The following is a 26430-nucleotide window of genomic DNA, read 5'->3' on the forward strand; positions in this document are numbered from 1 at the left end:
ATGTTCGAGATGCTGCCAACTGCCATTCTGCTGGTCTTGGCAGTGTCTGTGGTCGCTAAAGATAACGCCACGTGTGAGTAAGTGTCGGGGCACTTTGGTAGGGGAAGGATCTTCTGAGGAGTAGGTCTCACCCTGACTCCCTCTGTCTGGGGCTAGTGAAAGGGAGGCTTGGCTTGGGCCTTAGCAGTTCTCAGGGCTCACAGCTCTAGCCTGGACCATCTGCTCCCAGAATCATCAGCCTGGAGCCCCCAGACCCCTAGCTTTCATGGTTTCCTCCAAAGATGGACCTCTCAACACCTCAGGCTCTTTGTGCCTCTCCCACACCCCCAGGGATTGACCCCACTGCCTTGAAGACATGCAACCCTGATTTTAGGAGCCCTTGTCCTCCCACAGACAGCTGAGACGTCCTAACATGTGGTTGCCCCCAGGATATCATCTCTTCACACCTCTTGTATCCCTACCCCAAGTAGACCGTCTCACTCCAAGGAACCCCTACACAACGCCAACACCTCCCAAGCTATGTGTAGCTCTCACCTGTGACACAGTTCCTAGAGCCTCCACCTCTAGGCTCACACTGATCTCAGTGTACCCCCACACCTGTGGGCCACAGTATCTGCCCCGGGCTACCATCCGTTCTCCCATCGCTGTCAACCCAGTCCTGCAGCCTCAGGACCCCCTTCATCACTGGACTCTTCCCTGAGTCTCCCACCCAAGATCGGTTATAAAGACCTTAGGCCATTATACCCCTCTGTCCCTGCCTCCACACCCATACCTCTACCCTCCTGTTCTGCCCAGGGATGGGCCATCACTCAGGGCCCTGTATACAGCCTGTCCTGGCTTCCTGTGGCCTCCTCTTTCTCCATCTGTGACTGCACCCACAAGACATGAGAAATCATGGCCTCCAGAACCATTTCCTAGAGCCCGCGGCTTCCTGCAGAGCCCGCGGCTTCCTGCAGAGCCCCGGCTGCCGCCACTTTCCCAGAACCTGGAAGCTCTTCCCCACTTCTCCCAACCCCATGTCCCTGCCTCCGCTCAGCTGTGGAGTTACAAGGACGTGCTGTGCTCATGCCTGGTTTGAACTGTGCCTGGTCTCTCCCCAGGGGCCCCTGTGGGTTACGGTTCAGGCAGAACCCACACGGTGGTGTCCGCATCGTCGGCGGGCAGGCCGCGCAGCACGGGGCCTGGCCCTGGATGGTCAGCCTCCAGCTCTTCACGTACAACAGCTACAGGTACCACACGTGTGGTGGCACCTTGCTGAATTCACAGTGGGTGCTCACTGCTGCTCACTGCTTCAATGGCAAAACGTACGTGTCGGGATGTACAGAGGGAGGTCTTCAGAACGGCTCGTTAAGAGAGGGGCGTCCCCCCTGGGACTCTGGGTCAGGTGGCTGTGAGACTCTGGGGGCTGGTCCAGACCTTTGCTAAGGGAAGGCCCCGAGGGTCACTGTCACCAGGCTTTTGTCCAGCCGGTTGTGACCTGGCTTACCTTTGTGCCCACAGTAAAGTGTATGACTGGAGACTGGCTTTCGGAGCAAACGAAATTACATATGGGAACAATAAGCCAGTAAAGCCGCCTCTGCAAGAGAGATATGTGGAGAAAATCATCATTCATGAAAAATACAGCCCTATGACAGAGGGAAATGACATTGCTCTCTTGAAGATCACCCCTCCCGTTTCGTGCGGGCGCTTCATTGGGCCGGGCTGCCTGCCCCACTTTAAGGCAGGCCTCCCCAGAGGCCCCCAGATCTGCTGGGTGGCTGGCTGGGGATACATAGAAGAGAAAGGTGAGTATGGGAGAGCCTCCAGGAGGGAACGCTGACGGCCATTCTCCTGGTGGTCTTTGAGGTGCAGTGGTCACGTGTTGACACCCAGCCAAGTGACTTTCATTCTCCTCACAGTACTACAAGTAGAGCCTTCACTGTGGCCTTCGAGGTCACATGGTGGGTGACTTGTCTGGCTCTCTGTGGGAGGGCTGATGGCAGGTGCAGGCAGAACTGCAGCCTTGTTTAGAATGGGGTTGAGGCTGTGTCTGTATTTGGCACCGGGACCCAAGCTGCTGGATCCTGGAAACAGGGAGCAATCCTGAAACTGCCTTTGGAGAAGAGCTCCAGATAAGGTTACGTGACCGTATGACAGTGCCTCCCACCCTCTGGGCCTCAGTTCCCTCATGTGTAAATGGAAAGGATGGATCAGATGGTCTCAGGCTGACCATTTCCCAACACCTGCAAATCCAGGGCCCAGCCTTCCTGCTTCCAGGCTGTCTTTATCACCGTCAGCAGCAGCCTCTGGGCCCCTGCTCCCATCCTCGGGCAGTCATAGCACCAAATCCACCCTCTCCATCTGAGTTACTTGACGTTTCCTCTGTAGACTGGAAAGGGGACAGGTGGTGGGTGTGGCTTTCTGTGGGTCATAGGCATTCCGTTTTTTTTTGTTGTTGTTGTTGTTTTTTTTGAGACGGAGTTTCGCTCTTGTTACCCAGGCTGGAGTGCAATGGCGCCATCTCGGCCCACCGCAACCTCCGCCTCCTGGGTTCAGGCAATTCTCCTGCCTCAGCCTCCTGAGTAGCTGGGATTACAGGCACGTGCCACCATGCCCAGCTAATTTTTTGTATTTTTAGTAGAGACGGGGTTTCACCATGTTGACCAGGATGGTCTCGATCTCTTGACCTCGTGATCCGCCCGCCTCGGCCTCCCAAAGTGCTGGGATTACAGGCTTGAGCCACCGCGCCCGGCCTGGGTCATAGGCATTCTGAATTTCAGGCTCCCTGGAGTGTCCAGCAGGCCCCTCTCTGTCCTTAACGAAGCTGTCTCTCTCTTCACTGGCTCCCAGAAGATCTCTTGCCCATCCAACACTCCCTAACACACTTGACTCCAGATGAGTTCTAGGTGAGCAGGAGGAATTTCTTCCCTAGCAGACCAGGATCACGGAAGGCCCAGGTGTGACCTAGAATAAATTGTCATTACCCAGAGGTGTCTGGGTCAGAGGAATCTCAGATACCTCTCCCCACATACTTTGACACACTAGAGATACTGTTTGTCCTAGAAGCAACAGGCTGCCCCATTAAATGGCAGGAATGAGCAGCAAGGTTTTTGCCAGCAGGACAAGACCCAGCAGGACTTGATCTCTGCATGTGACCTATACTTCCAGCTTTCCATAGGTCAGAGTAGAGATGTAAAGATGTGACTGAAATTAAGTTACCTCTCAATTTCTTCTTTTTCTTGATAATGAATAGATTAGGCTTCTAAATTCAAGGCAATTCAGTCATTTGGGTTTAAAATGCCGCCTTTTTGGGGTAAGAAAAAACATCAATCATTTCAGGATTCTTCTTTTAACTCTTATTTCCTTCTCACAGGGAGTGGTCTAAGTTTCTGACAGGTTTGCCACCCCTCCTGTCCCTCAGGGAAGGGAGTCTCGTCCCAGCTGTCCTTGTTCTCACTGGCTTCAGTTGCTACGTGGCCATCCCCTTCTGGCCTGGTGACAGCCTCTATTCCAGCTGCTGATACCCATGGCTCTGCCTTGGCCTCTGTCCAGTCCCCTAGCCTGCCATGCTCTGTCCCTTGTCTGATCATGTCCACAGCTCTTGGGGTTTCCTGTGGTACTGGGAGGCTGATCTCAGGGTCCCCACTGCCAACCTCTGCTGTCCTTCTCTATTGCTCAGAAGCATTGCAGTCTCCTAGCTAGACTTTGGATGTCACGCAAAACCTTTTTTTATTCTGGAATTCCTATAAATTGAATGGGATAGTTCTGTTTCTGTTTTTTGTTTTGTTTTGCAAACACATCCTGTACCGATAAGTCCAAGTCTTTTTTTTTTTTTTTTTTTGAGACGGAGTTTCGCTCTTGTTACCCAGGCTGGAGTGCAATGGCGCGATCTCGGCTCACCACAACCTCCGCACTTTGGGAGGCCGAGACGGGCGGATCACAAGGTCAAGAGATCGAGACCATCCTGGTCAACATGGTGAAACCCCGTCTCTACTAAAAATACAAAAAATTAGCTGGGCATGGTGGTGTGTGCCTGTAATCCCAGCTACTCAGGAGGCTGAGGCAGGAGAATTGCCTGAACCCAGGAGGCGGAGGTTGCGGTGAGCCGAGATGGCGCCATTGCACTCCAGCCTGGGTAACAAGATCGAAACTCCGTCTCAAAAAAAAAAAAAAAAGAAAGAAAAAGAAAACATGCAGCTCAGCGAACACTCATTCAGCAGCTGTTGACCAGGCACCTGTCAAGTGCCTAGCCCTGTGCATGTCACTCATGTGTTTCCCGTCTCCCGTCTTGGCCTGTGCAGCTATGTTGTGGGTCTGCCCCTGCCTCAGTCTGCTCCCATATACTCTGCAGCTGACATCCAGACTCACCCCCTGGGTTACGGGTGCTGCTGTGGTGAGGGCTGCTGCTGTTGGGGACCCTTGTGTCTGTGGGACCCTTTGAAGAGGAGCAATGCTGGCTGTGTGCGCCATAGCATTGAGTCTTTCCTAATATAAAGGTCATGGTAGAGTCCAGGGCTGTCAAACAAAGTTCTGCGTCAGGGTTGTTTCAACCGCCCCTGCCTTTACCAGGCCTGCCCGTGTGTGGAGGCACTGCCCAGGGCTTCTCCTGCAAGCTCCTCAGAATAGATCTGCAGCATATGGGGAGGGGCTCATCAGCCCAGCTTCAGCGGGTCGTGTCCACAGCTGAGCTGAGGAGTCCTGATGAGGGACAAGAAGCAGGGAGGGCGGCTTACAGCCAGACTATAGGAGTGGACTGTGTGTCTCAGACTGGAGTCTGGAGAAGAGCTGCTGAGCATCCAGCTTCCAGCTCCCTCACATTCCTATCGTGACCTGGGTAGGCAGTGCTCCAGCCTTCTCGTCCAAAACGGGGATAATGGGACCATTTGACTCAGTGAGTGCTTAGTGCACACTAGGTGTTATTGGTAATACTGCAACTAACCTCCATAATCCATCATTAACATGCATACCCACCATCCACCTGCCCATCCTCCATCCACCTGTCCATGGGCCGCCACCCTTCCTTCCTCTCCTCTCTCCTCTGGCCTTGATTTGGATATCATCTCCCCACCTCCACCCATCGCCTCTTGTCCGCTCTTTCTGGTGTAACTCTCTTTCCTTTGGGAGTGCATAAGGAGAGGTCGGGGCATTGACTGGATGGGTCTGAGGTTTAACTGGAGCTTCACAGAGGATGGGGTTCAGTTGTGTGAGGAGGCAGGACTTTCCTTTGTGTCTCTCATGGTCACTGACCACTGAGTGGTCCGACTGTAGCCCCCAGGCCATCACCTATGCTGATGGAGGCGCGTGTGGATCTCATCGACCTGGACTTGTGTAACTCAACCCAGTGGTACAATGGGCGCATTCAGCCAACCAACGTCTGCGCCGGCTACCCTGCAGGCAAGATCGACACCTGCCAGGTAACCTTCCTTCTGGCTCCCAGGCCCCTGAGTCTCTCCAGGACTCTCCAGGCCCCTGAGAACACTCCCTTTTGGATCTCCAAGCTCCACTATCTCTACTCCTCTGCCCAGGGTCCTACTCTAGTGACTGTTTCCCTGTCCCTCTTCCAGCACCTACAGTCACAGTGGGGATGAGAGGTGACAGTCACCAGCTGCCCCTGCCATGTGCCCCTAGGGACACATGGTCTTGCTCATCTCATTGCCAGGAAACCCCTGACAATCCACACCCTCCTCACTACCCAAATGAAGCCCTTGACACCACCTCAAAGCACAACCACTTGTGTTTATGGCAGCAGGAAACCATGTGGCTGTGGAAATTGTCCTCCCAGAGCCTTCTGACCCCTCTGGGCAGGGAAAGAGTGGCTCAAGCAGATAGTAAACTCTGTGTCCTTCTGGGCAGGGGGACAGCGGCGGGCCTCTCATGTGCAAAGACAGCGAGGAAAGCGCCTATGTGGTCGTGGGAATCACAAGCTGGGGGGTAGGCTGTGCCCGTGCTAAGCGCCCCGGAATCTACACAGCCACCTGGCCCTATCTGAACTGGATTGCCTCCAAGATTGGTTCTAATGCCCTGCATATGATTCAACCGCCCACCCCTCCACGCCCTGCCACTCGACCGCCCCCACTTCGACCCCCCTCCTCCCACCCTGTCTCTACTCACCCTCCTTGGTATTTCCAACAGCCCCCTCGACCACTTCCATCCCGACCACCTGCAGCCCAGTCCCGGCCCCCTCTTCAGCAACTGCCCTCACCCCCACCTCCACCTCCACTCTCATTTGCCACAAAACTTCCCCAAGGACTTTCTTTTGCAAATCGCCTACAGCAGCTCATAGAGGCCTTGAAGGGGAAGACCTATTCTGACGCAAAGAACTATTACGACATAGAGACCACAGAGCTCCCAGAGCTGACCCTTCCCTCCTGATCTGACCCCGTGTCAACAGACCCAGTGAGTCCTTCACTCCTGAGAAAAGGAAAGATGAAATAAATAAACATACACACACACACACACACACAATGTATGTACACATGCATATACACAAAGAGATATTTTCTGGACTTCTTCCTATCTCCCCTCCCAACTCAACCCAAATTTCCCCTATAAAAGCTACCCTCCCTCCTTCACCCTACAATAAGGTGGACTTGCTTGTACATTAGTGTCAATTGTGTTTTTTTAAAAAATCTTGATTTTCAATGCTGGAATAAGGTGACCTGGGGCTGTAGGCCAGGGATGGTCTTTATTTCTTACTTAGGGAAAACTACAAACAGTGAAAATAAAAGAGCCATCTCTGCATGTGCAAGTCAGAGGGGGTGGGTCCCCAAAACAGCAGCTGTGAGTGAGCTGACTGGGAAAGAAGGGGTGTGGGTCCAAGTCTATCAGGAGGCTGTGTTCTCCTGGTGGTGTCGACACCCACAGAAAAGACTCTGCATGAAGTTTGAATTTCCCCAGAACACAAAGGCTAAGGAGGCCACTGGCAACCAAAACCACAAGTGCCTACCACCAAACATAATTTTGCTTGTGTGCTGTTCATTACTTGCCTGTAGGTAAGTCTTATTAGTTCCTGGATTTGAGAACATTTTAAAAATGTATTCTTTGCTAGAGCTTTCCAGGAATTGCAATGGGGAATACCTTCCAGATGCCTGTGAGTGAGCTGTGAATGGCTTCCTTAGGATTTGGGGTTATTTATTATAAGATCTTCCATTGCAAGGAACAGAAATCAGTTAGAGACATTTAAATGATAAGGATGCAAAGATGTCACACAGAACCAATAAGAAAGGCCAGAAGCCGGGCGCGGTGGCTCAAGCCTGTAATCCCAGCACTTTGGGAGGCCGAGGCAGGTGGATCACGAGGTCGAGAGATCAAGACCATCCTGGTCAACATGGTGAAACCCCGTCTCTACTAAAAATACAAAAAATTAGCTGGGCATGGTGGTGTGTGCCTGTAATCCCAGCTACTCAGGAGGCTGAGGCAGGAGAATTGCCTGAACCCAGGAGGCGGAGGTTGCGGTGAGCCGAGATCGCGCCATTGCACTCCAGCCTGGGTAACAAGAGCGAAACTCCATCTCAAAAAAAAAAAAAAAAAGAAAGAAAAAGAAAAAAAGAAAGGCCAGAAGCAGACACCAAGAATGGTGAGAAACCCAGGCAAGGCATGACCTGGTCTGCAGTGCTCATGGAGTACCCGCCCCACCCTGCCCCATGCTGGGGGCAACTGTCACCTGGAACTGTTCACATCTATTTGCAAAATCCTGGGAAAGAAATCCTCCAGCCTGACCAACATGGTGAAAACCCGTATCTACTAAAAATACAGAAAAATTAGGCGGGTGTGGTGGTGGGCGCCTGTAATCCCAGCTACTGCGGAGGCTGAGGCAGGAGAATCGCTTGAACCTGGGAGGTAGAGGCTGCAGTGACCGAGATCATGCCACTGCACGCCAGCCTGGGCGACAGAGCAACACTACACCTCCAAAAAAAAAAAAAAAAAAAAAAAAGGAAATCTTGATAGGTTCAGGCCAACTACCCACTCTCATCAGAGAGTAAAACTTGACTGCTGATTTAACCCCTTGTGACACTGAAGATGGCAGGTGTCAGCAAGAGAGAAAACCCTGGCTCCTGGCTGAGCAGTTGTTGCAACAAGCTTTCCCTCACATGTGCGTCCACCTAGCTGCTTGTGAGTCAAGCACAAGGTGTTTCTATGCCCTGGGTAGCAAGACAGATGGCAGAGATGGCACCGCAACCTCTGCCTCCCGGGTTCAAGCGATTCCCCTGCCTCGGCCTCGGGAGTTGCTGGGACTAAGGCGCGCGCCACCACGCCAGGCTAAGAAGCGCCACTTTCGCACTAAGCCGCATGCGCACTCCTGGCGGCACTCCCGTCAGGCGCCGCGCTGGGCAGCTCGCGCCCCGGCGGGGGTCCTTCAGGCCTTCGACCGGACAGCCCTGCGGGGTCCCTTCGCGGTTGCGTAGCAGCTGCGAGGATGCTGGTCGAGCCGGAAGTCGAGGGTGCAGCCGCCGCTAGCGGGGCCGGCGGGCGTGGTTCGAGACCGCGCAGAATCCAGGTGGGCTGCGGGGCCTGAGGGGCCGCTGGCCGCGGGTGAGCCGACCTGCAGCGTCCTTGGTCTCTCCAGCCCTTACCTAGGATCGCACGTGAGGGCAAATCCGCCCCAGTGGCGGGTTCAGCACGCGGGAACAGCCGCTGCGAGGCCGCCCTTGGGATCTGGGAGGGAGGGCGTCCCGGTCGGGGGAAATACAGAACGGTGGCTTCGCGAGGCTGTTGTGGGTGGTGGGATGAGCAGCCTGGCGATGCCTGGACATGGTTGGTGCCCAAAAATATTTATCGAAAAATTGCTTGCCCACTTAGATCTCGAGGACAGGGACAACCAAGTCTTCGCCTGTAAGCAGTGGTTCACGCCTGTAGTCCCCGGGGTATTGAGGAGGGAGGATCGCTTCAGCAGTTGGGGGCTGCAGTGGGCCGTGATCTGCGCTCCAGCCTGGGCGACAGAGTGAGACCGTGTCTCTAAACAAAAGAAAGAAAGTCTCCAAGCATGGAGCCACGCAGCTGCATTTGGCTTTATGTTGCTCTCTCTACCGGGTACAGGTGGAAGGGGACTGACCCTCACCATGCTTACCAAGTATCTGCCACTTCGCAGGAACTGTGTCCCTGGCTAAATAAGCCGAAGTTCCTGACTATGCAGAAGCAGTAGCTGTGTGGTGGCACAGTCAGTAAAACTTGGAGGCCCTTTTGGTATTTTCTTTTCTTTTTTTTTTTTTTTTTTTTTGAGACAGAGATTCGCTCTTGTTACCCAGGCTGGAGTGCAATGGCTCGATCTCGGCTCACTGCAACCTCCGCCTCCTGGGTTCAGGCAATTCTCCTGCCTCAGCCTCCCGAGTAGCTGGGATTACAAGCACGCGCCACCACGCCCAGCTAATTTTTATATTTTTAGTAGAGACGGGGTTTCACCATGTTGACCATGATGTTCTCTATCTTTTGACCTCGTGATCCACCCGCCTCCGCCTCCCCAAGTGCTGGGATTACAGACGTGAGCCACCGCGCCCGGCCCCTCTTGGTATTTTCTATTGCTGACCCGTGTGCATACTTCTGTTGTAGCTCTTACCACAGTAGATTCTGCTATCTGAACCCTTTGCAACGTCTGCTCATGGTGAATGCTCAGTAAGGTTCACTTCTTGCTGCTATCTCGTCATCATATCATTTCTGTGTGCTCAGCTAGCTAAGAGTCTGGACTGTGGTTACATTCTCAGGAATGTTTGCAAGGTCATATTTAGGTGTGAAGAGAGTAGAAACAGAGCTAGAGATAATGTTGCACACAGCTGTTGGCACTGGATGCCTGGTAAATGTCTTGTGCAAATGGGTAATGTGAGGAGCAGCATTTGGAGTGTGCAGGACTTAAGTATTTGTGTATAACCTATTATTGGCCGGGCGCGGTGGCTCAAGCCTGTAATCCCAGCACTTTGGGAGGCTGAGGCGGGCGGATCATGAGGTCAAGAGATCGAGACCATCCTGGTCAACATGGTGAAACCCCGTCTCTACTAAAATTACAAAAAATTAGCTGGGCATCGTGGCGCATGCCTGTAATCCCAGCTACTCAGGAGGCTGAGGCAGGAGAATTGCCTGAACCCAGGAGGCGGAGGTTGCGGTGAGCCGAGATCGCGCCATTGCACTCCAGCCTGGGTAACAAGAGCGAAACCCCGTCTCAAAAAAAACAAAAACAAAAACAAAAGGCCGGGCGCGGTGGCTCAAGCCTGTAATCCCAGCACTTTGGGAGGCCGAGGCGGGTGGATCACGAGGTCAAGAGATCAAGACCATCCTGGTCAACATGGTGAAACCCCGTCTCTACTAAAAATACAAAAAATTAGCTGGGCATGGTGGTGCGTGCCTGTAATCCCAGCTACTCAGGAGGCTGAGGCAGGAGAATTGCCTGAACCCAGGAGGCGGAGGTTGCGGTGAGCCGAGATCGTGCCATTGCACTCCAGCCTGGGTAACAAGAGCGAAACTCCGTCTCAAAAACAAACAAACAAACAAACAAACAAACAAAACGTATTATTGATGCCTGTGTGTCATACTCTGCCACTCCCAGTCTAGTAGGCAACTGCATAACATATCTGAGTCCAGCGCTGAGGGAAGCAGTCTGGGTGGAGGTACAGCGGGGCATGATCAGCATTTAGGAGGTACTTTAAACTAGTAAAAGTTGAAACAGCCCTAAAGAAGGGGGTCAGGGGGATTGCCCGTGTTGAGGGAGGGAGAGGCAAGTACAGATTATAGTAGGATGGAAAATGGAGGAGAGGTAAGAGGCATGAAGAGGGCAAAGGATCACAAGTGTAGGGCAGGCATCTTTGGCTGTATAGTTAGTGTCATTCAGTCATGAGAGCTCAGGCTTTTTGGCAGACAGTGTCTTATGTCAACTATATGACATGGACACTGTTTCTTGTCCCTGTTTTACAATTAAGGAAATTTTGTATGTTGAACTTGTGAATACAGGTCAGGCATGGTGACTCATCCCCATAATCCCATTACTTTGGGAGGCTGAGGTGAGATCACTTGAAGTCAGGAGTTCAAGGCAAGCCTGGCCAATATAGTAAAACCCTGTCTTTACTAAAAATATAAAAATTATTTGGGTGTAATGGCAGGCACCTGTAATCCCAGCTACTAGGGAAGCTGAGGCAGGAGAATCGCTTGAACCTGGGATGCAGAGGTTGCAGTGAGGCGAGATCGAGCCACTGCACTCCAGTCTGGGGGACAGAGCAAGATCCCATTTCAAAAAAAAAAAAACGAAAAAGAAGAAGAACTTGTAAATACAGAATATTGTCTCTCCAGGTGGGAGTGGGAGGTATGATCTTAAGCATACCTGCAGTAGGAAAATATTGCAAGGAAAACCACCCTAAGAGAATCTTGTGTGCACAGCATGTGGCAGGCAAGTTGGTGGTGAATGGAGAAGGTTATGAGTTCTTGGGCCCCTCTCTCATTGGCTCATTGTCTCTCCTGTCCCGGAAGAGGAATAAATACATTTGGTTGAGGGGACTTATCTCTAACAACAGCTTCTTGTTGATCTTCCCAGATAAGACCCCCCCCCTGCCCCCTGGCACCCTGGACCGGACACCTCTCTACAGCTAGGAGCCAATGGCAGAAGACAAAACCAAACCCAGTGAGCTGGACCAAGAGAAATATGATGCTGATGACAACGTGAAGATCATCTGCCTGGGAGACAGTGCAGTGGGCAAATCCAAGTATGTTGGGAGATTAGGGAAGAAATACCAGGCCTAGAGAGGGTCTGGGTCATTAAAATAGTCTTCCACCAGCCTGGCCAACATGGCAAAAACCCATCTACTAAAAATACAAAAATTAGCTGGGCATGGTGGCGCACGCCTGTAGTCCTAGATATGTGGGAGACTGAGGCAGGAGGATCGCTTGAACCTAGGAGGCAGAGGTTGCACCGAGCCAAGATCACACCACTGCATTCCAGCCTAGGAGACAGAGTGAGATTCTGTCTCCAAAAAAAAAGAGTCCTCCGGAGGCAGAGGAGCATGGCTTCTCAGGGCCGGTGAAGGAGCAGTCTCGGTGTTCATAGGAGAACGAGGGGAATCACTTGCACAGTTGTGTGTGTTGCAGGGACAGGGGCAGGTCATAGGGACTGGGGAATTTGAGTGCTCCTCTATGACCTGGGGAATTTGAGTGCTCCCTCTGAGCCCTGTGAGAAGGTGTGGAGCAGTTGAGGACATTGTTTGTGGTGTGCGGGCTGAGGGACTGCAAGGGCAGGGAGTGGGAATGGAAAGAGAAAAGTGACTGCAACCGTGACAGATTGGCAAATGTGGTAAAGATGCTTTCTTGGAGGGACTCTCTGAGATGGAGAAAACTGGGTAGAACTGACGATTTGCTATAATTATTGTAAAGATTGGTGTATTCTTTTAATAAGACAGTTGGGGTTGAGGTTAGGGTTGTTAGGGTTAGGGTTGTTAGGGTTAGGATGGGGTTAGGGTTAGACATTTAGGGTTAGGGTTGGGGTTAGGGTTAGGATTAGAGGGTTAGGGTTAGCAGTTAGGGTTAGGGGTTAGGGGTTAGGGTAGGGGTTCAGGTTAGGGTTGGGGTTACAGATGTGAGCCATGTGCCGGCCAGGAAATGGCTTTTGAACAGAAGGAACCACCTTCCTGGTCTGTGTTTCCCTGTGCATAACACAAGGGTAATTGTTTGTGCAACATTGTGCTGAGATGGAAATAACAGATTTGAGAGCTTCACATGGGTGGTCTGTGTACTCTTAGTAACATGAGCTGTTTTGTTATGACCGGCTGTTGTGCTTATTCCTAGGATCCAGACTTGACCTGGAAACTGTGTGGCTGTGTTGTAAAAGGGGAAAGGGAAGCCATAGGTGGCTTCCAGGTTATCAGCTTTAGGGTGATAAAGTTTGGGATAGTGGGCCATGCATGGTGGCTCACGCCTGTAATCCCAGCACTTTGGGAGGCTGAGGCCGGTGGATCACCTGAGGTCAGGAGTTCAAGACCAGCCTGACCAACATGGTAAAACCCCGTTTCTATTAATAATGCAAAAATTAGCTCGGTGTGGTGGCACATGCCTCTAATCCCAGCTACTCAGGAGGCTGAGGCACAAGGTCACTTGAACCTGGGAGGCAGAGGTTGTGGTAAGCCGAGATTGCGCCATTGCACTCAGCCTGGGCAACAAGAATGAAACTGTCTCAAAAAAAGAAAGAAAAAAAGTTTGGAGCCGGACGTGGTGGCTCAAGCCTGTAATCCCAGCACTTTGGGAGGCCGAGGCGGGTAGATCACGAGGTCGAAAGATCAAGACCATCCTGGTCAACATGGTGAAACCTCGTCTTTACTAAAAATACAAAAAACTAGCTGGGTGTGGTGGCGCGTGCCTGTAATCCCAGCTACTCAGGAGGCTGAGGCAGGAGAATTGCCTGAACCCAGGAGGCGGAGGTTGCGGTGAGCCGAGATCGCGCCATTGCACTCCAGCCTGGGTAACAAGAGCGAAACTCTGTCTCAAAAAAGAAAAGTTTGGGGCAATGGGGAGATGGATACGCCATCTGACCACCTTGCCTGTTCTGCCTACAGACTCATGGAGCGATTTCTCATGGATGGATTGTATCCTTCAAGGTTTGAAATACCCCTTGTTCCTGCCGGTCTTCCCATGCTCATGTATCTGTGCCCCACTGCCCACCCCTTTGTATTAGCAGCCCAGGAAGGAGGATTGGGTAAGTGAATGCACAGGCTTTGTTCTGCACTGGTTTCTTGTTGATTGACCCACATGGCATTGCAAATCACTGCTGTATATTTTGAAGGTTACTCATATTTGGATTTGTCTTAGATTAAGAGGGCAGTAGAATGGCCAACAGCACATAGTCTGCATCGAATCCCACATCCTCCTCCTTAGTAGCTCCTGACACTGGGCAAGTCATTTAGCCTCTCTAACCTCAAAGCTTGGGCCACCTGCTATTGAACAAATCTCTGATATGAATGACCTTTGCAAAATAGGAGCTGCCAGCCCCACCTTCCTCCCATGAATTGTTATATTGCATAGGTTTAGAGTGAGTTCCTCCCTCCAACTGGGAGATTTTTAAACAGCTTTCCAAGTGGATGCACTTGTGAGAAGAGCCCCTGGAGCCTGCTGCTCCCTGTCTTAACTCCAAAGCTCAGTTGTCTTAAGATCTGAGTATGTCTTACTCCACGTTGTACCAAGTGCTTCTGCACACCCAGCCCACCTGTGTCACTTGGCTCCGCTGGTTACACTGTCCAGCATCTTGTGGCCATGGAAGGTGTTATTCCCAGAGTTTAACCCATGTTCTCAAGGTTTAACACATAGGCAGACTCCAAATTGATAGACAGCTTGTGACCTGTATGGCTTGTGGGAGTTTTTTTCCTGGAATGGTCGTGTTGCTACCAGAGTTAGGGTTTCCTTTCTAGCCTGCAAAAGCTCCATCCATGATGGAGTCGCGACATCCACATTTGTATTTTCCAACTGCATGATGCCATTGATGACACTTGTTTGTAAAATCCTGTTCTGCATTTTACCTCAGACTTCAATGACCAGGACACACTCCCATCCCCTCCCAACCCTCACCCTTCCATGGAGCTTGTACCAGTGATACGTTGCAGCTGATCCTCTGCAACATTCCTTTGATTTAAAATCTCAATAACTCCAAAGAGAAGAGGAGGGAGAGGGTCCATTTCATCAAACCAAACACTCCTACTCCCCATTCCTTCCTTACCCTCTCCTTTTATTGGTTTTTGCTCCTTAACCTGAGTGCAGTCAGCCACAGCAGCTGTCCACGTATGCCCTGACCATGTACAAGCACACAGCCACGGTAGATGGCAAGACCATCCTTGTGGGTAAGCAGCACAGGGCCAAGCCATGCTGACCCTCAGGAAAGAGGAAATGGGAGAGGAGGGGAGGTGAGGGAAGGTTGATAAAGACAGAGTCCAGAGGAAGAAAGTGAGACCCCAGGCAGGGACAAAAGGCTATGGAGGGTGAAAGGAGACACACAGGGGCCAAGTCCCAGCCCTCTGACCTGGTGTCCAGACCAGCACCAGTGTGTGGGACAGGGTTCAGGAGTAGCAGTCAGGAGGCATACTGTACCTGCCGGAGGGAAAGAGAACATAAGAGGCCTTCAGTAAGGCAGTAGTTTTCCTAGCTTCAGGGGTTCCTTTTTTTTTTTTTTTTGAGACGGAGTTTCACTCTTGTACCCAGGCTGGAGTGCAATGGCGTGATCTCGGCTCACCACAACCTCCGCCTCCTGGGTTCAGGCAATTCTCCTGCCTCAGCCTCCTGAGTAGCTGGGATTACAGGCACGCGCCACCACACCCAGCTAATTTTTTGTATTTTTAGTAGAGACGGGGTTTCACCATGTTGACCAGGATGGTCTCGATCTCTTGACCTCGTGATCCACCCGCCTCGGCCTCCCAAAGTGCTGGGATTACAGGCTTGAGCCACCGCGCCCGGCCTAGGGGTTCCTTTGTAAGCCAGTTTAAACAAACAAAAAATATTGTCAGAACATTATCTCTCACTTAGGGCTTTGACCTGCCATTGGGTCACAACCTTCTCCTTGGCCAGGCCACATAGCCTGCCTGACTGTCTACCATCTGTGGTCAGTGCATGTGAGAAGTTGGACTAATTTAGAACTTAGAAGACCCTGCATATCTCGTGGGAAACGGGGAACCCATCTTCTTCCTTGGGCTCCCAGTTTGTGTTGTCATTGCTCCTGACCCCGACTCACTGTCTTCCCACACACACAGGTGAACACACACCTCTCCCAGCACATTCAGGTGCACTATGTCTTGAAGACACACATGTAGAGCTATGTAGTTTCTATTCCTCCCTGTGTTCCTGTGTGCACTCACACACACACATGCTGTGGTTTGTGTCACATGTGTGATGTATTTGGCACAGTGACTTGCACAGAAATGCACTGGGCATGTGGGTCTCTCTGACTTCTAGCCTCCAACAGGCAGTCAGAGCTGTGTTCACATTGCAGACTTTTGGGACACGGCAGGCCAGGAGCGGTTCCAGAGCATGCATGCCTCCTACTACCACAAGGCCCACGCCTGCATCATGGTATGAAACCTGGGGAAGGTGGACAAAGGCACTGGGCAAGTCTGGCCTGAGGGATGAGGGGCCTAGAACCCCTGGACCCTCTAACCCAAGTCTCAGTGCTGTGGGAGAGGGGCTCAGGGCCACCTGGGGATGCTTCAAACCATATCTGCTCCCCAGAGCTTCTTAGTGAGAAGGGGCCAGGTGAGCTCTCTGCAGGTGGGGATGGGTGAAGAAGAGGTGGAACAGCAAGCTCAGGGCTTCAACATCAGGTGTAGCATCCAGAGGCAAAGGCGTGCCTAAGAGAGGGTCAGAGTCTCTCTCTGACAGACCCACCCTGTCAGACAAGCTCCTGAGGCCTCCCTCCACTGTTGCCTGCTGCTCTTCCCTAGGGGCAGATGCTGGCACCAAGTAGGTGCTATGGGTACCAGAGAACCTTCCCTCGCAGGCCGGCCCCTTGCCTCCCTCCCAGCCTCTCATTTTGTTGTCCAGGATGCAGTCTCAGGGTTCCTACCCCAGTGGCCAGGGAGCGGTAAGTGTCTGAAGCATCGCGTTGGAAGGGCTAAGAAAGGAAAAACAAGTTCTGTAAACCTGTGTCCCATAGAAGTTCCTACCGTGAATTTCCTGGCTTGGTTCTCAGGCCACCACTTTCAGATGCTGAAAAGAGCATGTTTTTCTTTTGGGCCACTTAAAAAACATTTTCATGGCTGGGCACAGTGGCTCACACCTATAATCCCAGCACTTTGGGAGGCCAAGGCGAGTGGATCACCTGGGGTCAGGAGTTTGAGACCAGCCTGGCCAACATGGTAAAACCTGGTCTCTACTAAAAATACAAAAAATTAGCAGGGCATAGTGGTAGATGCCTGTAATCCCAGCTACTTAGAAAACTGAGGCAGGAGAATTACTTGAACCCAGGAGGTGGAGGTTGCAGTCAGCTGAGATCACACCATTGTACTCCAGCCTGAGCAACAAGAGCAAAACTCAGTCTCCACACTTGATCTTAGCCAAATGGCCAAGAAGCAATGTGAAACTCTCTCAAAAAAACAAAAAAAAAAAAAAAAAAAAAAACCCAAAAAACCCCATGCATTTTCATGAATATCAGCCATCTGTAATGCAGGAAGCAATAGACCAGTCTTCTGAATTATTAATCCTGGCAATTGTCACCAAGTGAAAACCTCAGTCACTAAAACTTAGAATAGCATTCAAGGTCTTCCTTTAACACAAAACCCCAAAACTTGGTGGTACAAAACAACCGTTTTCTGATGTATCAGGAATCCATAAATGTCTGAAGTCTCAGCTGAGAAAACTCCAGGCCTGGGTTCCAGTCTGAAACTGCCTGGGGCATCTCCCCACACACGCTGGCACTTGGCTGGACCACCAGCAGGTTCTGCTCCATGTGTCTCTTTATGCACTTTGTCAGTTGGGCTGATTTTGGGCCTGCTCACAGAATGGCAGCCAAGATCCCAAGAACAAGCATTTAAAGAGAATGCGGTGGGACTTGTATTTCTTTTTATGGCCTAGCCCTGCAAGTTACATGGCATCCCTCTGGCCATAATCACCTCTCAGTGGGGAATCAGAGTCACATGATGAAAAGAGCACATGGGATGGACAAGTTGCCAGCATTGTTGGTGTATATTAATACAGTCTGCCATGGCACTCCATAGCATTTAGACAGCCATCCTTCTAGCCCTACCTCCCACTTAGTGATTGTCTACAAGTATGCACAGCCTTACCTTGGCACTGAGAGGGATGCATGACTGAACAGGTGTCATCTCATCTGTAAGAAGCAATAGCAGAGGGGACCCAGAAGGAGCTGCCGTGTTCTGCTCACTGTCACCTGCTCCTCTGCACACCTTCCTTCACGCTCTTCCCTCAGCCTCTCCTCAGCTCACACCCCTTTATTTGAAACGCCGCTCGTTTTTTAGGCCCTGCTTAAATGCTGCCACCTCCATGCAGCTTCCTCTGATGTTTTTCATTAGAATTACTCTTTCCTGTGTGCTCCTGCACCACTGATCACTTCCACAACTTGGATTCTGTCTGTGATGTGCATGTGCAAAATGCCGGGAGTGCCAAGGTGGAAAGACATGAGGGCTGCCCCCAGGAACTTACTGACTGGAGGGCACAGTATAGATGCCAGTGGTGAGGACAGTGAGGATTCTTCCCTTCTGGCCTTTTGCAAATGGTAAAGGAAGCAGCTCATTTCCTGATTCCCCCCACTGTTCCTTAAGAACAAAATCCCTTGGAAGTTTCCAGGTTTTAACTCTGATAACTGTAAAGGTACTAAATGAAAGAGGATGACAGGGTGAGGCAATGGGAGCAGTGTAGTGCAGAAGTCTGACCCTCAAGAGCAGAGGAGCTTGGTTCTAGGCAGTTTGGTTTCAGGTCTGCTCTGGCATTTGGTATTTTGAGCTCACCTCTCTTTCTCTCAGAGTGACTGCCTTCTACATCTGATGCCTCTTCATGGGCTTCCCCCATACCCTCTTCTGAAGGCCTGGGGTGTCTCTCCTGCCACCATCCCTGTGTCTGCAGGTGCCCGCCACCAGCCCCAGTCTGCTGCTTGGGGCCTGGCAGGTAGAAAGCACTCACCTTCTGACCATACGGGGACCTGAGGGGCTGAGGGTCAGAGATGGAGCCCAGGGCTCTACCCTCCACCTTGAAACCTTGAGATGGGGATACTCCTCATTCTAGCCAGCTCCTCCTCAGCTCTCAAAACAAAGAAAGGATGCTCAGGAAACCAGACCTGAACAAAAGGCATCTGAGCCTGGTGTGAAGTAGATTCCAGAAGTTTCATTACAGACATCCTTTATAAGGAGTCTTCATTGGGAATTCAAGACAATCTGGTGATTCATTGAATTCAGATAGACTTCCTATTGCCTTTTTAGGTGTGACAGCTGCTGACCCTCCACACAGGGCGAGCCTCTAGCCTTGAGCTTGAACCATGTTGCCTGCACAAATACCTACGTGATTTAGAAGTGAGATCAGCTGTGCCAGCAGCTACAGGGTGGTGGTGGTTGTAACTTTAATCTACTGACTGTTGTACTAGGGCAGTTTGGGTGTGACACTTTTGAGGAACTCCTGTGAAGGGTACAAGGGGTCACTGTAGCAGCATCTCAGAAGTTGTCTTGAAGAGTTCTGCCCCTAGAGCTGGTTTGTAGTGCTCATCTTTCTTGCTGTTATTTCTTTTTTTTTTTTTTTTTTTTTGAGATGGAGTTTCGCTCTTGTTACCCAGGCTGGAGTGCAATGGCGCGATCTCGGCTCACCGCAACCTCCGCCTCCTGGGTTCAGGCAATTCTCCTGCCTCAGCCTCCTGAGTAGCTGGGATTACAGGCATGCGCCACCATGCCCAACTAATTTTTTGTATTTTTAGTAGAGACGGGGTTTCACCATGTTGACCAGGTTGGTCTCGATCTCTCGACCTCGTGATCCACCCACCTCGGCCTCCCAAAGTGCTGGGATTACAGGCTTGAGCCACCGCGCCCGGCCCTGTTATTTCTAAATAGGTAAAAACAGGCTGGACACGGTGGCTTACACCTTTAATCTCAGGACTTTGGGAGACCGAGGAGTGCAGATCACCTGAGGTCAGGAGTTCAAGACCAGCCTGGCCAACGTGGTGAAACCCTGTCTCCACTAAAAATACAAAAATTAGCCGGGCATGGTGGTGCACACCTATAATCCCAGCTACTTGGGAGGCTGAGACAGAAGATTCACTTGAACCCAGGAGGCAGAGTTTGCAGTGACAGTGAGCCGAGATCATGCCACTGCACTCCAGCCTGAGCAACAGAGCAAGACTATGTCTCAAAAAAAATTAAAAACAAAAATAAAATAGGTAAAAACAATAAATTATAAAAAGATTTTAAAAAGTATGAGCTACAAATAATAAAAAATAAAAATTACTTTTAAAAAGTTTTAAGAGGCCAGGCAAAGTGGTTTATTCCTGTAATCCCAGAAATTTGGGAGGCCAAGGCAGGAGGATTACTTAAGCCCAGGAGTTCAAGACCAGTCCGGACAATAGAATGAGACGTCATTTCTACAAAAAAAATAAACAAAATTAGCCAGGCATGGTGGGATGCACCTGTAGTCCCAGCTACTCAGAAGGTTGTGGTAGGGGAGGATCACCTGAGCCCAGGAGGTCGAGGTGGCAGTAAGCCAAGATTGTGCCACTGCACTCCAGCCTGGGTGACAGTAAGATCGTATCTCAAAAAGACAAAAATAAAAACAGAACAAAAAAGTAAAGAGAAGCTTAAAAGTAAATTGGCCAGGCGCAGTAGCTCATGCCTGCAATCCCAGTACTTTGGGAGGCCTAGGTGGGCCGATCACTTGAGGTCAGGAGTTTGAGACTAGCGTGGCCAACATGGCAAAACCCTGTCTCTTCTAAAAATATAAATATTAGCTGTGCGTGGTGGCACATGCCTATAAATCCCAGCTACTCAGAAGGCTGAGACATGAGAATTGCTTGAACCCGGGAGGCAAAGGTTGCAGTGAGCAGAGATCATGCTACTGCAATCCAGTCTGAGTAATAGAGTGAAATTCCATCTTAAAGTAAATCAAGGCTGGACGTGGTGGCTCGTGCCTGTAATCCCAGAACTTTTGCAGGCTAAAGTGAGAGGATCCCTTTAGGCCAAGAGTTTGAGATGAGCCTGTGCAACATAGGAAGAGCCTGTCTCTACCAAAAAAAAAAAAAAAAAAAATTTATTTTATTTATTTATTTTTTTTGAGACAAAGTCTCACTCTGTTGCCCAGGCTGGAGTGCAATGACATGATCTCGCCTCCCGGGTTCAAGTGATTCTCCTGCCTCAGCCTTCCAAGGAGGTGAGATTACAGGCACATGCCACAACACCTGCCTTTTTTTTTTTTTTTGAGAAAATTTTTAAAAAATTAGTGGGTGCGTGCTACCTGGGAGGCTGAAGTAGGAGGATCCCTTGAGCCAAAGAATTTGAGGTTGCAGTGACCTGTGACTGAGATACTGCACTTTAGCCCAGGCAACAGAGTGAAACCCTGCCTCTAACAAAGAAATAAATAAGGCCGGGCGCGGTGGCTCAAGCCTGTAATCCCAGCACTTTGGGAGGCCGAGGCGGGTGGATCACAAGGTCAAGAGATCGAGACCATCCTGGTCAACATGGTGAAACCCCGTCTCTACTAAAAATACAAAACATTAGCTGGGCATGGTGGCGTGTGCCTGTAATCCCAGCTACTCAGGAGGCTGAGGCAGGAGAATTGCCTGAACCCAGGAGGCGGAGGTTGCGGTGAGCCGAGATCGCGCCATTGCATTCCAGCCTGGGTAACAAGAGTGAAACTCTGTCTCAAAAAAAAGAAAGAAATAGATAGATGTAATCAATAGTAACTAAAGTAAAACTCTAGAAACATTTACAGTTATTACAAAGGAACTTTAAAACAGTTTAAACAATAAATATAAAAGTAGACTAAAAAAAGTTTTTACAAATTCTAACAGACTGTATCAATTGGTAAATTGATTCAATTTATGATTGTTAAAATTGGTGAATAAGATTAGATGAAAAAGGAGTCAGTCTTTTATTTATATATTTTTTCTTTTTTTGAGATGGTTTTCGCTCTTGTTGCCCAGGCTGGAGTACAATGGCGCGATCTGTGCTCAGTGCAACCTCCACCTCCCAAGTTCAACCTCCACCTCCCAAGTTCAAGTGATTCTCCTGCCTCAGCCTCCCAAGTAGCTAGGATTACAGGCACCCACCACCACGGCTGGCTAATTTTTAATATTTTTAGTAGAGACAGTTTCACCATATTGGCAAGGCTGGTCTCGAACTCCTGACCTCAGGTGATCAACCAGCCTCAGCCTCCCAAAGTGCTGGTATTACAGGCGTGAGCCACCGCGCCAGGCCAAGAATAAGATTTTTAAAAACAATGTTTGCATCTGGAGGCTCCGGGGGCTTCCCTGAGAAAGGGCAGCCTCTGTGGTCAGAGAGTGTGCAATTCAGAGCATTCTGACGACCACAGCATGTGCTCATGCGTGCCTGCTTGGGTGTGTGAGTCTTCTGGAGATGGGGTGCAGAAACATTGACATACCTGAGCTATCTTTCTTCCTCTGCTCTTTGCAGGTGTTTGATGTACAGAGGAAAGTCACCTATAAGAACCTGAGCACCTGGTATACAGAGCTTCGGGAGTTCAGGCCAGAGATCCCATGTATCGTGGTGGCCAACAAAATTGATGGTGGGGACATCCCTGCACCTAGGTGTCAGCAATTCATGGGGGCCCGCCACCATACATGTCCTCCTCCATTCCTGGGGCAGGCAGCCTTCAGTGATTTGTTCTCCCTCCCATGATAAGGTACAACCCTTAGTTGCTTGCGTTCTTCCCACCTTATGAAGAAGCCAGCTGAGCCAACCTGCCCTCTTTCCAAGACACAGATCCCTGTTAACTGAACCCTTTTTGGACCTGTTTCCCAATCCATCCTGCCTATCACACTTTCTAGAATGAAGGCCTCCGGTGGCCCACCCTCCAAACCCTCTTCCCTTCCCTTGATGGACAGACCAATGTCATGCCTTCTCTCTGCAGCAGACATAAACGTGACCCAAAAAAGCTTCAATTTTGCCAAGAAGTTCTCCCTGCCCCTGTATTTTGTCTCAGCTGCTGATGGTACCAATGTTGTGAAGGTATGGTCAATTGCAAGATCAGGGCACTAGGTGGTAAAGGGAAGCTGTGAAGAGAAGGGCTTGCTGCAGGCATGATGGAGAGAATGGGGACAGTGCATGGCTGTGTGCAGCAAGGAGGGGAGAAGCTGATGGACCAGGACTTGATGGGGCAGAAGTCCATTGAGCATGCATAGGCCAGGGTGATGGGGAGGGGCAAATCAAGGGGTAAGGTTGCTGATTTTAGACATGGAGTATTGTGTAGTCTCACAGTGGTGCCAATGGGGTGGACTGGGCAGAGTCCAAGACACTCCCATCCACCATGTCTACCTCACCCCCAGCTCTTCAATGATGCAATTCGATTAGCTGTGTCTTACAAACAGAACTCTCAGGACTTCATGGATGAGATCTTTCAGGAGCTCGAGGTAGGTCAGGTCCACACTTCAGGTGGGATAGAAGAAACGTCTTCTCTTCGGGGGTAGGTACTACAACCCAATATAGTGGTTCTCGCCTAACTTTGCCCCACTAAATGTATCAGAGCTGCCGTTGAGCAAAAGCAGGGCCAGGCCTCACCTGCGACCTTGTTCACAGAACTTCAAGTTGGAGCAGAAAGAGGAGGATGCGCCAGAACAGGAGCAAAGCAGCGGCATCGAGACCCCATCAGAGGAGGCGGCCTCTCCCCACAGCTGAGGGGCTAGGGCTAGGGGTGGGTGGAGCCCTTTCAACATAGCATTTCCTTCAGCAACTCTCCAGCTCTGAATGAAGAAACTCTCTAGGCCATCCCCTCTCCTGCCTCCTGCAACCCCATCCCATTAGCCTCCCACATTCAAGGCCCTTGATACAGGGATGAGGTCAGTACCAGCAAACTCTGGACTGGTGGAAGAAGTCCACACCAGATCTTGAAGCAGAATTAGGGATCAATATCATTAACACCTTTCTCACCTACCTCCCCGCAAGGCTAGACAGTGAAGACAATCAGAAAACATGATTGTATGTCTCTTTAGTAAAGCAAATTTAGGTGGGTTTTGTTTTTGTTTTTTCTTTCCAAAGCTGACCTCAGGGACAATTCCTTGTGCTTCTGCCAAGGTAATGATTGTCCCTTATCCCCAGCCCCCAGCTGAATCTGTGAGGCCCCACGCTTTCCCTGTGTGGTCTCCCACCCTTTTTCCTTCTCAGTTTCCCAATCATCTGTTTTTAAATAAAATATTTTTGAGCAGACAGCTATTCATTCCAGAGTTTTGTGTACCTACTCTGTTTCAGGAGCTCTTCTAGGTAAAGCTGAGATCACAGGAACAGGTTTTCCATTAGAGTTAAGTAAAAGCAGGTGACAAGCTCAACTCTGGTTAGGAATACTCAAGCGTTATTGTTGGTGAAATCCAGAGTCATTGTAGCCACACTGCAAGGTACATCCATTTGGACTACAAGAAGAGATTAAAATTCCTATTTCAGCATAAAGAGACTATCCTTTTTTTTTTTTTTTTTTTTTTTTTTTTTTTTTTTTTTTCCCCTAGTAATAGTTTGGACCTTGTGCCTCCTGTGGGAGGCGCAGGACTGCAAGAGAAGAGCTAGTAGATGCGCCTCTTCACCCCTCTCTGGTACTTGTGGCTTGCTAGTATGTTTTTATGGTAATCTCAGGCATCATTTGCATTGTGTTTGTTAATAGGATTTTGTTTTTATTGTTTCCTTTTTTACAATAAAGGCTGAATTGCATAAACATTGAATAAATGTGTGTGTTTTGTGGCTCTGAAATATGTACCAGGCAAAAAGACAGAAGAACCTGCAAATCATCAGCCTTCCCGGTGAGGGGTGGCTGCATTGACCTATTGCAGGGTAACCCATGTTAACTCTCAGTTCACTAGAGTAGAGGCCATTTCAGTGGAACTTAGTGTTTTCAAAAGAATAGGTAGTAATTTGGGAGCTCAAAAACAAGCACATTTCCCCTTTAAATCAGCAGTACTTAGATGTTCAACATAAGATGTTTGACCTGATCAGGGGTTTCCAGGAATGTATAGCCTGATGAGGTGATGTTTATAAAAATTTAGTTACTATAAATGACTAGTAAGTATTAAAAAAAAAAAAAACACAGCTGCCTTGCTGGATAGAATTTACATACCATAAAGTTCACCTTCACATTGGTTTAATGGAACTATTTTATATCAGGTTCTTTAGAAGCTGACCCTGAGAAGGCCACTGTTCAAATGACTTAGGGGCATTCTCAGAAGAGTGAGGGTGGCAGAGGGAAGAAGCTCAGCAAGGTTGTGGTCTCAGCTGGAAGCCGGCTTTACCATCGCACTCCCTGTCCCAGGGAAGCTCTGGAGGGCAAATTGCCCCCACGGAGTTAGTCCTACCTCAAGACCAGAGGCCTTCTGTGCCCTTCAGCCCAGGGTGTGAGGTGGAAGGGGGCCTTCTGTTTCAGTAAGGTCAATTGTCGGGGGGAAAGGGCAACTGTGCGCTTCGTTTGTCAACACTCAAAGCCAGTGGAGGAGGAGTTCATTCCTTTCTGTTGCCGAATGGTATCCCATTGCGTGGTTGTACTTGAAGTTGATTATGCTAGTTTTTGTTTGAAAATAATTTTTCAAAGCAGCTGTCTGAACATATACAATTTAGGGGTGCATTTGTTGGATTGCAGGTAAGATTTATTTATCTTTGGGAAAAACTGTCAAACTATCTCCCAAAGTGGCTGCATTCTACCAGTCACCAATGACAGTACCTCTTGTTCTTCAACCTCCAATTGTTATTGGTGAACTATTTTTAGAGACCTGCAGTTCTACTAGATGTGCAGTGATATCTCAGTCTTTCGTTTTTTTCTTTTCTTTTCTTTTCTTTTTTTTTTTTTGAGACGGAGTCTCACTTTCTTACCAGGCTGGGGTGCAGTGGCACCATCTTGGCTCACTGCAACCTCTGCCTCCTGGGTTCAATCGATTTTCCTATCTCAGCCTCCCGAGTAGCTGGGACTACAGGCATGTGTCAGCATGCCCAGCTAATTTTTGTATTTTTAGTAGACAAAGTTTCACCATCTTGGCTAGGATGTTTTCAATCTCTTGATCTCGTGATCCACCAGCCTCAGCCTCCCAAAGAACTGGGATTACAGGCATGAGTCAACGTGCCCAGCCATCTCGGTGTTATATTAATTTGCAGTCTCGTAATGTGACATGATGTTGAGCATCCTTTTGTGTGATTATTTGTCATCTGTATATTTTTGGTTTTTTTTTTTTTTTGAGACAGCGTCTCGCTCTGTCATTCAGGCTGGAGTGCGATGGCTTGATCTTGGCTCACTGCAACTTCTGCCTTCCATGTTCAAGCAATTCTTTTGCCTCAGCCTCCCAAGTAGCTGGGGTTACAGGCACCCACCACCATGCCTGGCTAATATTTTGCATTTTTAGTACAGAGGGGGTTTCACCATGTTGGCCAGGCTGATCTCGAACTTCTGACCTTAGGTGATCCACCCGCCTTAGCCTCCCAGAGTGCTGGGATTACAGGCATGCGCCACCATGCCCAGCATGCTATCTATAGTATGTTTTCTTTGGCTGAGTGTTCAGATATTTACCCAGTTTTAATTGAGGTTTTAGTTTTAGGTGTTTTGTTTTGTTTTTTTGGAGACAGAGTCTTGCTCTGTCACCCAGGCGGGAGTGCAGTGGGACAATTTTGGCTCATTACAATCTCTGTCTCCTTGGTTCAAGCAATTCTCCCACCTTAGCCTCCCGAGTAGCTGGGATTACAGTTGTGTGCCACCACGCGTGGCAATTTTTTGTATTTTAGTAGAGACAGGGTTTCACCATGTTGCCCAGGCTGGTTTTTAACTCATGACCTTGTGATGATCTACCCGCCTCGGCCTCCTAAAGTACTGGGACTATAG

At 49.9% G+C, this 26430-nt stretch overlaps 2 protein-coding genes across 9 annotated transcripts; both read left to right on the top strand.

Moving 5' to 3' along the window:
• On the top strand, window positions 1–6351 carry ACR (acrosin). The gene is made up of 5 exons (XM_003932798.4): window positions 1–77; window positions 1101–1304; window positions 1501–1784; window positions 5248–5393; window positions 5833–6351. The coding sequence occupies exons 1-5, from the start codon at window positions 1–3 to the stop codon at window positions 6349–6351; spliced, it is 1230 nt and encodes a 409-aa protein (XP_003932847.1).
• Window positions 6352–8371: 2020 nt separating this feature from the next.
• Window positions 8372–23794, top strand: RABL2B (RAB, member of RAS oncogene family like 2B). Of its 8 annotated transcripts, none has more exons than XM_039463203.2 (10): window positions 8373–8511; window positions 9526–9588; window positions 11492–11660; window positions 13500–13529; window positions 14695–14774; window positions 15917–15996; window positions 22044–22155; window positions 22501–22598; window positions 22916–22999; window positions 23166–23794. In XM_039463203.2, exons 3-10 carry the CDS (start codon window positions 11554–11556, stop codon window positions 23262–23264), a joined length of 690 nt encoding a protein of 229 aa, XP_039319137.1. In that variant the 5' UTR covers window positions 8373–8511; window positions 9526–9588; window positions 11492–11553; the 3' UTR covers window positions 23265–23794. The 8 variants fall into 8 exon arrangements, with proteins under 8 accessions (XP_010341685.1, XP_039319137.1, XP_074247417.1 ...); XM_074391317.1 differs by having other exon boundaries at window positions 8374–8476; XM_010343383.3 differs by lacking the exon at window positions 9526–9588 and having other exon boundaries at window positions 8372–8511; window positions 22504–22598.
• Window positions 23795–26430: the final 2636 nt, after the last annotated feature.

Source organism: Saimiri boliviensis, chromosome 21 (genome assembly GCF_048565385.1).
Source record: "Saimiri boliviensis isolate mSaiBol1 chromosome 21, mSaiBol1.pri, whole genome shotgun sequence".
Classification (NCBI taxonomy): domain Eukaryota; kingdom Metazoa; phylum Chordata; class Mammalia; order Primates; family Cebidae; genus Saimiri; species Saimiri boliviensis.